We start from the raw sequence: 14,702 nt of genomic DNA, 5'->3' as shown, positions 1-14,702 counted from the left end.
TAGAAAAACCCCCTGGTCAATATTCAGTTTTAATGACCATCAGACAAATATGGAAGTTTAGTGTACATTCTGTTAGCATGCGTGTAGTGGACCCCGCAAACAAGCACAAAAGACATAAAAATACACCCAAAAAATAGCATTTATTACAAATTTATAAAGCATTTAACAAAATATTGACATCCTGATATTGAAATCTTATGATAAGAACACATCTTCTTGACCCATCGTTTTTTCATACTGTAAAATACATAGGATGATGCAGTGAAAATAAACTCCAGTGAGTATACTACTTTTTCTATCCTCGGGGGCGAAGCTACATCACAAGACGTTCCACTTTGCACCACTGTACATGCATTTCTATGGGCTCTGTGCGCGCTGCTGTGGAACGCCGGTCGAGCGGGTGAAAATTCGAGATAACATCACAAACTCAACTTTGAAGTAATATCCTGAACAGCCAAATTTATATATGTTACATACGCAGGGCTAATATTGTTACACTGTTCAGGGGAGTCTCAACAACCATCCCAAAGTACCGTTTTCTGCGAGTTTTTGACCTATGTTTTCACCGCCAGGGTTGCCAAGTGGTGAAAATGCCCGGATGTCCGCCCCGAGAATATTTTACATTTAGCTTATCAACAATGAAAATAAATTCCATACAAAAACACCCAAAAGGCCTTTTCAGCAAAAAATGTTTTCCAGCTAAAATAAAGTATTCCACAGTAACTTATTTTCGCTAGTTCTATTTGTCACTTATTCAACTAAAGGTTAAAGTTAGAGGTTCGTCACCTGCTCATGAGCGAAAATTGAGTCCCAAGCGATGATAACAACACACGCTAAAAACGCTAAGACTCATAGGTATACGATTGTTTGTAAACACCGACATGCTATGGCCATCTGATGCATGCACAGGTGACGACACCCTGCTTTAACCTGTTATCCAGACATTTTAAATACACTCAAGAATTTGGTCTGGTGAAACGCAATGCAATGTACTGCATAGTCGACACAGAATCCTATGTCGTCACTGATTGGCTGTCTACATAACTTAAGTACATAACCATGGAAACTTGTATGCGCAGACTGTCCAGTAGGAAAAGCCTGACCACAACCACACAGACCGATCATTAATTTATTATTCGTAGATTTTTTAAAATCTTAGGATCATTAACATTTTTTTTTTGTTTTCGCTAAAATGGTGTGTAGTTAAAAACATTGTAATTCGTCACACTTACTATAACACATATTTCGTTCACTTTGCAAATCTGGGAAGTACCATTGCGCTATCGTCACACAGAATAATGAAAAACATTCCGATGATTTTGGATTGCAAAGAGATGCATGAAAAAAATATTTTCTTTTTCAGAATGAATTGCATGTAATAATAAAAGTTTTTTCATCCACAAAATGTAATAATTATTGTAAATTAGCTCACTGTATTCGCAGGGCTACGACGGTGGTTCGGTTATACTTCAATTCTACCATTTAATTTGTACGAAATTTTAATAATTCTGATTAATTCTGACTAAAGATCATAGCATTGTAGCTCTCGCATATGATGTCAAATTCTACGTAACATCTTTGTTTATGTCACCATGGATACAAAGGATAATAATTGTATTTTTTTAAAACAGATTGGTGAATTTTCGATCAGATGTACATGTAATATAGTGTTTAAACTATGTATAGCCAAAATGAAAGGTTAAAGGTCGATGGTCGCCACACCACGTCCTGCCCTGCCCTGTTCTGTCCTGTCCTGTTCGAAATGCAGGGTCATAGTAACGCATGTAAAATACAATATATGTTTACATAAAATTCGACGACAGTACTTTAAAAATAACGCCAGATGTTGATACGCCAGGAATGCTACAGAGTTCTAGGCAGGTACTGACGTATATGACTAGGGAAGTTTTCTATCGGTTTTATGCATTGCATCATGGGAGGTAATCAACAGATGAATCATTTGCATCATACAAAGAGTAGATCTTTTCAGAATTAAGTGTTGTATTTGAGGAGGGTATTATGTTATCCTCGGGGGCGGAGCTACGTCACAGACGTTCCACATTGCTAAGACGCGCACCACTGTACCACGTATTTCTATGGGCTCTGTGCGCGCTGCTGTGGAACGCCGGTCGAGCCGGTGAAAATTCGAGAAAACAACACAAACTCAACTTTGAAGTAATCCCGAACAACCAAATTTGTATACCGGTATGTTACACACGTAGGGCTAATCTTGTTGCACTGTTCAGAGGAGTCTCAACAATCACCCCAAAGTACCGTTTTCTGCGAGTTTTGGGCCTTTGTTTTCACCGCCGCGGGTTGCCAGGCGGAGAAAATGCCCGGATGTCCGCCCCCGAGGATACCGAGGAGCACAACTGACTAAAAATTACCACGAAAACGAAACGAAAATAGGAACGATTAATTTAAAAGACAGTTGTGAAAAACGATGGTATTATTTGTAAAAATTGTAAGGCAGGAGTGGGAAACTGACACTTTCTCATCGCTCAGCGGCATTTGATATTATCAATGATGTAAAGACAAGAATTTACAATCTTATCGTTTTAATGGCGAGAACGTCAAGTCTTAAAAGTTTGTTGGCGAGACTTTCAATTCTCACCACTAGCTACACAAATTCTGATTGACAATGGAATGACGAGAATTTGAATTTGAATTTAGATTCCCAATCACAAGTTTCTAATGTGCTTTTCCATAATAATAAGGTTATTACAGCTGGAGTATCGACCGATGCGCAACGGAGATTGATGCGCGGTGTGCTGTCTGAGTGCATACTTTGAGGTAGCCTCGTAATAACTTTATTATTATACATCTTTTCCTTCAAAGGATACATAATGGAAATGCCGAAATCCAAAAAAGTTTAGAAAAGAATCAGCGAACTTCTTTGTGTTGAATCCGGTACGTCAAACCCAGATGTGAAATTAAATGTCAGTGAAAATGAATGGTTTTACACTACATGAATCTCTAAACATTTTTTATGTTGTTATAAGAACTGCTCAATTCCTTAAAGTGCCTGTGAAATGGCTGCTATTTTCACGCCTAAAATTATCCTTTGATATCTAAATATTATTAATTTTTATGTTTCTAAGCATGAATTATTTTTTTTAAGTGAAAAAATGAGTTTTAAACTCAGTCTACGGCAACTTTATTTTTGTGTATTTTAAAACGAGGCTCCTCATTAGCTTCTCATTTGCATACAGAAATTCCCCTTGTGACGTCAGAAGGGGAAGTCGCATGGCAGCTTGCATTGCCGATACGTGTAAATAAGGCAAATTTCTTGTACAGTTTTCTCATCTTTGACTAAATTGTCACTTATGTACTTGTTCGTCGAGGAAGAATGGACCATAATGAACGCATAGTATCAATTTTTGTTGCATGGGGTTGAGTTAGATGCGAAATATGTCCGTTCTGGTGTAGCTGGCCACCGTGATTGTCACCGACACCGACGCACGTCTGTAAACTGTCGCTGGACAAAATAGGATTTGACGTCGGAATTATCTCGTTATTGAGTAGGTTACTAGGCACGTCACTACACTGTTTTATTTCATCGATCGTCTGAGTAAAACTTTCAAAATTAAAACAGTGTTTGGTTTCCACCAAATAAAGTTTTAATATGATATAATTATGACAATCACGCCATGGATCACGCTAACTCGAATCCACTCTGAATTTATCTGTATGTGTGTCGATCTCGATTATTCTTGTTATCCAATTAAACGCCACTTTTAACGCACTTGCCCTCGTCGTGACCCGACGCGTTCACCTATTTCAACAAAATTTCAATTTATTTCCACGCGGCTGTCATTTAATTAGTAGCTGTGATTTGTCGTTCGTCGATTTTTATTTTTTTAATTATTTTATAATGATCACTATAGTCTAATGTTTAGAATGTCAAAATATTTAATAATATTTATGTATCAATGGATAATTTTAAGCGTGAAAATAGCAGCCATTTCATATGCACTTTAACCTTTTCACCGTTAGTTCCCTCTGTTCATCACAAATTTACAGAATAGTTGCACTTCCCTTCAGAAAATTGAACAAAAGTGAAAACTGAAAAATAACGCAAGTTCTGTCTATTGGCTCCAAAATTATGGTTCATTTCCAGATATATTGAAGAATATAGAATAATTTGGATGAGAAAGTCTGGTGGTGGAAAGGTTAAAGAAAGTATTGTTGTGTGAACAAAATTACAAATTGCACAAAAACTATACTTCATATCCTTTTAGATATTATTGTAGACTTTAACCGATAACGCTTTCTTTAAATCATCTGCCGTGGTTTTCTGCCAAGCATGGAACATTATTGTCTTCGTAGATGTAGTCATAAAGAATCCATTGTCCGAGAATCGTCCAGCGATTCCACGGGCATCTAACCATGTGAAAAGTGCAAGGTTGTCATTCGTCAGTGTGATGTTGAACTTCATATCGGAATCTTCACTCACACTGACATTTGAAACCTGATAATTGAATAAACAGAAACGTATTTTTAAACCAACAGTGATGACTTAAGGTAAACTAATAACACTGAATAAATGGCAAGGTAAATACTACGTCAAATTATAGTAAACACGTACTGCATGCGTGACTCGAACGACACTCGCATACACATCTAATCACCTAGCTTCACACCACTACATGTCTTCCCCTCGGCCACCGGGCATCCCAAAAAAGTATGCTTAATAACCAAGCTTACCGGTTTTACGTGTGGAGAGCATGAAACCCGTCCACGTGATCCACGTCACACAGCGTAGCGTGTTTACTTTGATTTGAAATAATCTTACCAGCAATAAAATAACGATATATCCTCGTAATACTGCATCTACTGATGCGTTGTTAACAACCAACTTTCCGAGTGACTCTAATTTTGAACAATATTTGTACAGTCCACGTCAGGGTTCGATAACTCAAAAAATAGACTGAATCAAGCAAAGTTTGTAATATGTACATGAAAAATTTGGTTTATTTCTGTATTCGTAAAAAATGTTCAAAACCATTACATAAAAATCACGTATCATTTTACACTAAAATAATGACGACGTGGTTATTTGGCACTCGGCCATCAGCTGCCAATACCACAAATATTGTTCGCGTACGAGAAGTCTGGTACGCGGTGTGTCCGAAAATGTCATACCCCATCTATTTTATATTTTAGCGGAATTTCTCATTTATAGCAGAACGCAGACGCGCACGCAATCATGAAGTGGAAGCGTGCGCAATTCATCGATGGCGGCATTGTTAAATATTTTTTACAACTCTCATGTACGCCGCTATTGATAACTTACGACTTTTTCAATTTATCCAATACGTGTCAAATCGGCAAGGAAATTAAATATAGATATAATGGCGCAGTATCTAGTTTATCTGTATATTTAATACGAATATTAGCAGAATGTATCACTGATCCAACACTTTTGTCTAACGCCCTTGGTTTAACTTTTAATAAATAAAATCAGGCATGTCCAAAAAACACAATGGACAGACAGACAGACACATGAACAGGACCCAAAAATTAAGACCTGTGTTAGATTGATGTCTGGTGTGAAAAACTTGTAAGATGTACATTTTGATTATTAATTAAAGGCCCAGGTATACTATAAATACGCTCCTAAACAATAAGGATTGTTTCCTTGCTTTTCACGCTGTAGTAAACAGCTCCAGCCAAGCTCCGGTAAAAACATGTTTTCTCGAACTTACAGGTCGATTATGTCGTGCCAAAGTGGATGTATGTGACTATGAATATCACAGCAGTGACTGTGTGTAGTATTTATGAGAATAAATAGTGTACGAGCTGAGATTTTGGCGGATAAAAGTCAAAAACACGAACCGGGGAAAGGGACGCGCTACTAATCTTGAATAATTAACTACTGTCAATCAAAGTCACGTGATGTTGGACCACTGAAACAGGATGCGTCATAGGCTACGCAAGTGATTAACAACACTCATTAGCATAGCCACACCTCCAATTCACACTTGCCTGGGGCAAGTGAATTGGGCCTTTAAGGAGCTTACCTTGACATTGGCTTCACCAATTCCTTTTGCTTCATTAAATCCCTTCAGATAAAGAACATTCTGAGCAATGGTCGTTCCGTTTTGAACCAGTTCCATGGTCATCACACATTTTGAAGTCTGAACTGCACACTTTCCAGAAAACAGTAGAAATTGTATTTCCCTATTATAAAGCTGTATCGATGATTGTGCATTCTGAAATCAAAAACAAAATGGAGATAAAGATATTTATCAGCACCGAAAAAAAACAGAATATACTATTGCATAAAAAGCTGTATTTGCATTCATCGAAATGTACGCTTTTGAAATTTTTATTTCAGGTGAACAACGTCACCAAAATTGAAGTGCGCACTCACGTTTGAACACCTTCCATTATTTTCATTGGACGCAGAATACTAGTAATAGAATGGGACTAAACCATCAGCACATGAATCTTATTAATGAAAATATTGGTATTTTAGGATGTTATCGTCTCTCATTGAACTATTACTGTAAAATCTGTATTAGAAGCTGCGGTTTCTATTAAAATGGTACAATGCAACAGAAGGGATGTGGCTTCTATTAGAGCATCTACATCTGATTTTTTGTTCTCAATTGTACAAAAAGAATGGGTGTGACTTCTATTAGAGATGTGGCTTCTAATACAGATTTTAAGCTACTCCAGGTACGGAACTGATGTATATTAATAAAGATGAAAACCAGAAAGTATGCACTCAGGCGTTTAGGGATTGCATAAGCCTTTTTTCCCAAGTCAGTCATTAGGATTGCCGTGATACCAAAAATGACAAAAATATTCATCAAAATTATGAAGAACAGAAAATTAGGGAACTGCTTTATGCAGTAGAACTAACAAATAAACTGCCCAAAATAAAAAATAAACAAGCAGCCTGTCGGCTGAGATAGCTCCGCTGTGCACATTTCAATTAAAGAACAGAAGATATCATTAGAAAATGAACAATATGTATAGTATCAATGCAATGGGACTTGCTGTTTTCAACAAGAATTCAAAAATATCACTTTAAAAAGACAAAAATAATCATCAAAATTAAATAATTGAAAATATCATCAAAATGAACAAATCTGAGAGAGGTCCACATTTAGTACCTATATATGTAATATCAAAGCAATTAGACTTGTGGTTTTTAACTAGAAGTCAAAAATACCACTTTTTACCAAAAATGACAAAAATATTCACCAGAATTAAAGATATTATTACAAAATGAACAAATTTGAGAGTGGTCCACATGTAGTACCTATATATGTAATATCAAAGCAATTGGACTTGTGGTTTTTAACAAGAAGTTGAAAATATCACTTGTTACCAAAAATTACAAAAATATTCACCAAAATTAGAGAAATAAAGATATTATTACAAAATGAACAAATCTGAGAGAAGTCCACATATAGTACCTATATATGTAATATCAAAGCAATTGGACTCGCGGTTTTTAACAAGAAGTCAAAAATATCATTTTTTATGATGAGCAAATCCGAGAGAGGGTTACCTGCGGCAGACTTGAGTTTTTTTAAAGTAGTCGAAAATGTAACTTTTCACCAATAATGACAAAAATATTCATCAAAATTAGAAAATTGAAGATATCATCATGTAATAAACAAATCTGAGATACGTATATACATGTATATAATATCAAAGCAATCATACTTTCGGTTTTTAACAAAAAGTCAAAAATATCACTTTTTACTAATAATTACAAAAATATTCATCAAAATTAGAGAAAGATATCATCATGAAATGAACAAATCTGAGAGAGGTTCACATGTAGTACCTATATATGTAATATCAAAGCAAACAGACTTGCGACTTTTAACAAAAAGTCAAAAATATCACTTTTTACGAATAATTACAAAAATATATTCACTAAAGAATTAAAGATATCATCACGAAATAAACAAATCTAAGAGAAGTCTGCCCAAGGTACATATACCCCAAGTATCAAAGCATTCAGGCTTGTAGTTTTCAAGAAGAAGTCGAAAAAGTAAAAAACACGGGTGATGGAAGACAGACGATTGGCAAAGTTGACAGTGGAGTTAAAAAAAAATTAAAACAGGTTTTTACATTTATTATAAAATCATTTTCACAGAAGCTACAGAAATGAAGCTGATTCAATCACACTAGTACCGGCAGTAATAAAAAAGTTTGACCCAGCTGACAACTCGTTCTAAATGTATCAGTCTGCCATTTCAAAACCAGTTGATTTTTGCTAAAATTCCACTCGCAAAACTTTTTTTGTTATTCTGGCATGTTAAATAAATAACAATTGCAATAAAACAGTTTGCAAAATAGAGCAGATTATATACAGATATTCCTACATGACAATGCAAGGTGATACAAATTCTAATTATGGTGTGAAACCTAAATCTTTAATTATGCACTGGGTATTATTTTCCCTGAAAAGTGAAATGCACTATAAATTAAATCCACATGAACATGTGAAATTGCAATACAACTTATCAAATCAGTAGATAAACCAGAAAATAAGCTCACAGTACTTTGTATTAAATATCATCTCTGCATTGTGCCACTTGGTGGCTGTATACTGAAAGGATCACTGCATTGTGCCACTAGTTGGCGCTCTTCAATGCTGAGACTGAAATTGAGGCTTTTACAGTATGATGTACCTGAGTATATGATTTCTTGATTGTCCAGGTATTTAATGGTTTGAGTTTATTCTCCCATTTCCACATGGTAGCCTTTAATGATACCCCGTCAATATTCTGGGTCAGATCGTTTATACCATATATGGTCACATGACATAGTTTTAGTCCACTTTTCTCGCATGTCTTGAATGCAGCTACATGAACTGGCGCAAAAAACCTCTGTGCATAATAATGCAGCATCTTCCATTTACCACCGTATTCTAGGAATATTAAATCAAACTTAAATTAAGTGAGGAGATATTCTGGAAATATCAAATCAAACTTATATCAAGGATCGACGTATTCCATGAAATCAAATCAAACGTCAATTAAGGGAAGAGATATTACATGAAAATCAAATTAAATTTATTTAAACAATGGAGATATTCGAGAAAAATCAAAATAAATTAGGTAAACAATGGAGATATTCTAGGAATATTAAATCAAACTTATATCAAGGATCGACGTATTCCATGAAAATCAAATTAAATTTAGTTAAACAATGGAGATATTCGAGGAAAATCAAAATAAATTAGGTAAACAATGGAGATATTCGAGGAAAATCAAAATAAATTAGGTAAACAATGGAGATATTCGAGGAAAATCAAAATAAATTAGGTAAACAATGGTGATATTCTAGGAATATTAAATCAAACTTATATCAAGGATCGACGTGTTCCATGAAAATCAAATCAAACAACAATTAAGGGTAGAGATATTACATGAAAATCAAATTAAATTTATTTAAACAATGGAGATATTCGAGGAAAATCAAAATAAATTAGGTAAACAATAGAGATATTTGAGGAAAATCAAAATAAATTAGGTAAACAATGGAGATATTCGAGGAAAATCAAATTAAATTAGGTAAACAATGGAGATATTCGAGGAAAATCAAAATAAATTAGGTAAACAATGGAGATATTCAAGAACAATCAAAATAAATTAGGTAAACAATGGAGATATTCTAGGAAAATCAAATTAAATTTGGTTAAACAATGGAGATATTCTAGGAAAATCAAATTAAACTTTTGAATTAAGGATTGACATATTCTATGAAATTAAATCAAACTTAAATTAAGAATGGGCGTATTCTGGGAAAAACAGATCAAACACAAGGCACTTTTCTTCAAATATGAGTTTATCTCTGAAAAAAACACCAGATCATAAGACAAAGGTAGGTTTCGATCACTCAAGTGGGAGATATTTTTTGACAATTCAAAACTGCACATTAAAGAACAGCGTAACAGTACACTCCAATATTTATTAGGTATTGTCACAAGAGGACATTTCAAAATCGGTTGTTCACAAGCTAACAGGCATGGCTCGCTCCCCCATAGTATAGTGGTATATAACATAATCTCGCACATGATAGAAAAAAGTTAAAAAAAAAAATTGACAGCAACATGATCACAAAAGCAAAATCTACAATAATAGCAAAATAATTCTAATATCTCACAACTCCAAGTATCTAATGGTCACGTCCTTACCGATTGAAGCCCAAGTTGGAGCTTGCCAGATATCATTCAGCTGCCAATAGAGGGCGCCCATCGTCTTTCCCTGGCCGTTCTTGTCTAGTGAGCTCTGGAGACTACGGTAGTACTCAGTTTCAGTCTTAATACACATAGCTTGTACTATCTGGTGAAAATTATAAAATAAAATAAATACGGTTATTCAAGAAGAATTTTTAATGAAGGTGCTGGTAATAAAATATCTTATCATAACATGCATTTTATTATAACAAAGGAAACGAGAAAATAAAAATATACACAACTGCGGCAAACATCAAAGTGAACAGAATGAAGTTCCGTGCGATAACTCCTGCTGTTTGGGGGCATACAACAAGCTACATGTATATCACACATTTTCCAGTAATTTACGTAAGAGTATATTACTTGGGGTTTGCAATGCGCATAGTACTGTATGGTGACATCATGCCAAGATTCCATTCAAGTCTCTTCTCGTAGATAGTGAGACTGATGCTACGACCTTCTGACATGACATAGGCGGTTTGTAATAAAACAATAAAACATGTATTACCACATTCATAGTGAAAAAATGTAATACATAGAAAATATAGTTATCGTAATCCGTCATGTCGTGAGCAGCTATTTTGATCCACCTGGACATCCCAGTACCCTAGTTACCTCGGGCATGCACATTCGCATTTTTTTTGGAGTTGGAACGCTTATGCGAGAGGGAGATTGTAACGGGATCTTGGTATCATGTCACCGTAGTTGCAAACCCCGAGTAATGTGCCTCTGACGTAACCTATTTTTAATAACGTATGCAGAGCCAAATACGTGCACAATATTGTACTGTAAATAAGGGCTTACACATGCGTTGGGTTTTATTTTGGTTTATTTCGCTGACACCTAATTGCACTAAATTCAAACCAAGTAAATATTCACATTTACATTAATAGTAAAAGTGTTAGGGTTTGTACAGGTTTCAGAAAATTTAATTTAAAATCTGTTTTTGCATGGAAATTAACACTTTTGCGAAATTCAGAAATTCAGCAGATAGCATGATTCTTTTGAATAGTTTTGAGACCTCCGCAAAAAAAAATGATGTATTCCAGTCTATTTCCAAAGCCTTGAAATACTGTAAAGGGGGTAATTATTCACTGGGTTTTAATTTAGCTTATTTCGCTGACTGGAAAATGCGCTAAATTAAAACCCAGTGAATATGTAAAATTTAGCATAGAACACATTCTCTAAATGACGAAACCAGGAATTTAAAACCCACTGAATATGCCTGAAATGGTAAATCAGTGAAATTTAAACTCAGTGAAAATTAGTCATTTTACAGTACCTGTGCATGCACGGGATTGGGTCCCAAGCAATAATAACAAAAACATGAAGGCTCATGGGTAGGTGCTTTTTTGTAAACAACGACATGCTATGGTTATGTACACACTTCAAAAGGAGAACTATTGTACCAACCACGATTTAATAAATGCAATGAAACACATTTTTTAAACAAATATTTTCATCACAAATTCACAAAATAGTTCCATTTATAGTCTGTGCTTTCCTTCAGAAATTGGGACAAAAATAGCCAAATTTTTTGAGTAAAAACTAAAAATTGTCTTAATTTTTTTTTGTTGGCTCCAAAATTAAGGTTCATTTCCAGAAATATTGAAGCATATAAGAAAAAAGTGCAGACAAAATTTGGGTGAGAAAGTCTGGTGGTGAAAAGGTTAAAACACAGTGAATAATTAATGACTGTACAAGTACATACCTGTGTAAGGTACAGCATGTCTTCATATGTCTTGTTAGGATTGTTTGGTAGTTTGTAGTGCTGTAAGATCATTTTTTTCATTTCCTCATTTCCTGTAAGAGATTTAAAGTTACATTCTCACTTAAAGCGGGGAAATCGTCACCTGTGCATACGTCAGATGGCCATAGCGTGACGTTGTTTACAAACAAGCATCCACCCAAGAGCCTTTGCATTTTAATGTGCTTTGTTATCAACGATTGGGACTCAATTCCCGCGTGTGCACAAGTGACGACCCTTCCGCTTTAATGATAATACAAAAAACACGACGTATTCCATGTTTTTTTAAGGCCTTCCTCTCGCTTTAATGATAATACAAACAACATGATGTATTCCATGTTTTTTTTCTAAGGCCTTAAAACAGAGGGAGTCATCACCTGAATCCCAAGCTTATAAATGCAAAGGCTCATGGGTAGATGTTTGTATTTATAAACAGTGACACACTACGACAGCCAGAGATTTAAAGTTACATTACATGATCAGATCATTTAAATTAACAAGATTATTAATCTAATTAAATATGATAATTTGGAAATAAAAATGTTAGATATTCATATTTAGATATTAGTAATAATATCACAAAAATTAAATGAAAAATTACAGTAAATCTAATAATTTCTAATAAATATTGATAAAATAAAATGATTATAATAATCAGATTTAATAATAAATATTAATTTTTATATTAAATTAATCATAACATTTGTATAATAAATCAGATAAAATAATTTGAAAGCCTTAAAAACCACAATTTTGTTATGAATTTTCGCTTCATTAAAAAACATTCTCTTGAAAAGTCAACAGATGAGCTTTTCCTCAGGCTCTGGCCTGATTTCTTATTTCTCACTACTACTTTTTTGTTATTTTGTTTTATTGAGAAATCCACTTACATATCTGACCAAGAAACAAGTTTAGTTCAAATTACTCAATTATGAACGTCCATCAGAATGCTTGTTTCAAACCAAAATGTACGTCGCTGTATTAGACTGGCCCAGTCATGGCAATTTTATTGTCCTATATTATACTTTCTTAAAGAATGAGTCTGTAGAAGCTTCTGCGTTGATGCAAACTTTTCAAGACTGGTCTATTCTTCTGCGCCCTCTATAGTTTTTACCACATTTTATGATAAAATATGCTAATGAGTAGCTTGACTTGTAAGCTGCCAACCAATCAGAAGCCAGCTTTTGAACCGACCTATTCTACGCAACTACCTATAACGCATACATGACCTAATTCCTTCCATTCTTGAGTTTCAAACGTCACTGCATATCATGAATAATTAATATCAATTTTTACGTACAAAAATTATAGCATTAAAATGGTTAAATGTATGTAACCCATAGCAACCAACCTGTAGCATGATGTTGCCGATGACCACTAAAATTACTGCTATAGTCCCAGTCCTCTTCAATGGATACAGATCGAATAGTTTCAAATGACGGCCACGATTGATAGCCGTACTCCGATGCGAAACGTGGTTTGGGAAATGTGTTGATATCCCAGCAGTCATTGGTGTAGTCATAAAAGTGTACTAAAAAAAAAATATATAGAGGAAAATAATAGCAATGGTCAAGGTTATTTGATGATACTCTCCCCTAGAGGGCGCTGTTCAGTGCATGAAACAACTCCACCCCAAGAATTACCTTCCATTACTAGAGAGCAGCTTACTATTTTCCATCAATAGAGGGCAGCAACACAACACAACACATCAACACAAAAAGGATACTACCTTCTACCACTAGAAAACATCCTACTATTTCACACTACTAAAGGGCAGTGTACCACCTCTAGAGGGCAGCATACCACCTCCAGAGGGCAGCATACTACCCTTACACGGTCCAGTACTCACCATCCCCGTAGAGTGGATCTGCAGGATTTTTAGCAATCCAGTGTTCCTTCATGCTTTCATCCCCATTAGTTGGACTTGAACCAATAAACGGTCTGGTAGAATCCAATTCATCAATAACTGGTTTAATCGTTTCAATGTACAACTTTCTGTAATCGTCATCGTACAGGGTCGCGTTTTTATCGGTGCCATACCTAGTAAGCAAGAAATGGATCAACATCAAACAGAAATGAATCTCTATCAAACAAATTTGATTCAGTTTTGACGTTGCATGACTTAATTGCATTACATTATGCTTTGAATTAAAAAAGAAACACATAAATGAAGCCAATACAGTGAACGCTACGTACCAATTACTGGCCAGAGCTCCTTCATTCTCATTGTTAGCACTCCAGATTATAATGGACGGATGGTAACTCAGTCTCTTTACCTGAATGTAACAGATAAGTGGTGTATTCATGGCATCCATGTCTCTTTCCAGTGTTCTCCACAGTGTTTGTCTCAGTGTTCTCCACAGTGTTTGTCCCAGTGTTCTCCACAGTGTTTGTCCAAGTGTTCTCCACAGTGTTTGTCCCAGTGTTTGTCCCAGTGTTCTCCACAGTGTTTGTTCCAGTGTTTGTCCAGTGTTTTCCACAGTGTTTGTCCCAGTGTTCTCCACAGTGATTGTTCCAGTGTTCTCCACAGTGATTGTACCAGTGTTCTCTACAGTGTTTGTTCCAGTGCTCTTCACAGTGTTTGTTCCAGTGTTCTCCACAGTGTTTGTTCCAGTGTTCTCCACAGTGTTTGTCCCAGTGTTCTCTGCAGTGTTAGTCCCAGTGTTCTCCACAGTGTTTGTCCCAGTGTTTTCCACAGTGTTTGTTCCAGTGTTCCCCACAGTGTTTGTCCAAGTGTTCTCCAGT

The 14,702-nt window shown here is 35.3% G+C and overlaps 1 protein-coding gene across 1 annotated transcript in view; it reads right to left on the bottom strand.

The window, feature by feature from the left end:
* Positions 1-121: 121 nt before the first annotated feature.
* LOC100372792 (beta-mannosidase-like) overlaps positions 122-14,702 on the bottom strand; it is a 36,981-nt gene continuing 22,400 nt past the window's right edge. Inside the window, exons 9-16 of the mRNA XM_085494279.1 lie at positions 14,154-14,233; positions 13,807-13,997; positions 13,309-13,488; positions 11,922-12,013; positions 10,169-10,316; positions 8,661-8,899; positions 6,024-6,215; positions 122-4,471 (exon numbers count right to left, since the gene is read on the bottom strand). Of these exons, the coding sequence (XP_085350405.1) occupies positions 4,238-4,471; positions 6,024-6,215; positions 8,661-8,899; positions 10,169-10,316; positions 11,922-12,013; positions 13,309-13,488; positions 13,807-13,997; positions 14,154-14,233 (1,356 nt within the window). The 3' untranslated portion in view covers positions 122-4,237. The remainder of the gene's footprint in view (positions 4,472-6,023; positions 6,216-8,660; positions 8,900-10,168; positions 10,317-11,921; positions 12,014-13,308; positions 13,489-13,806; positions 13,998-14,153; positions 14,234-14,702) is intronic.

The sequence above is a fragment of the Saccoglossus kowalevskii genome, chromosome 20, assembly GCF_978046115.1.
Source record: "Saccoglossus kowalevskii chromosome 20, keSacKowa6.1, whole genome shotgun sequence".
Classification (NCBI taxonomy): Eukaryota; Metazoa; Hemichordata; class Enteropneusta; family Harrimaniidae; genus Saccoglossus; species Saccoglossus kowalevskii.
Note: the sequence above shows the minus strand (reverse complement) of the source record. Positions and strands in the feature narration are given on the sequence as shown.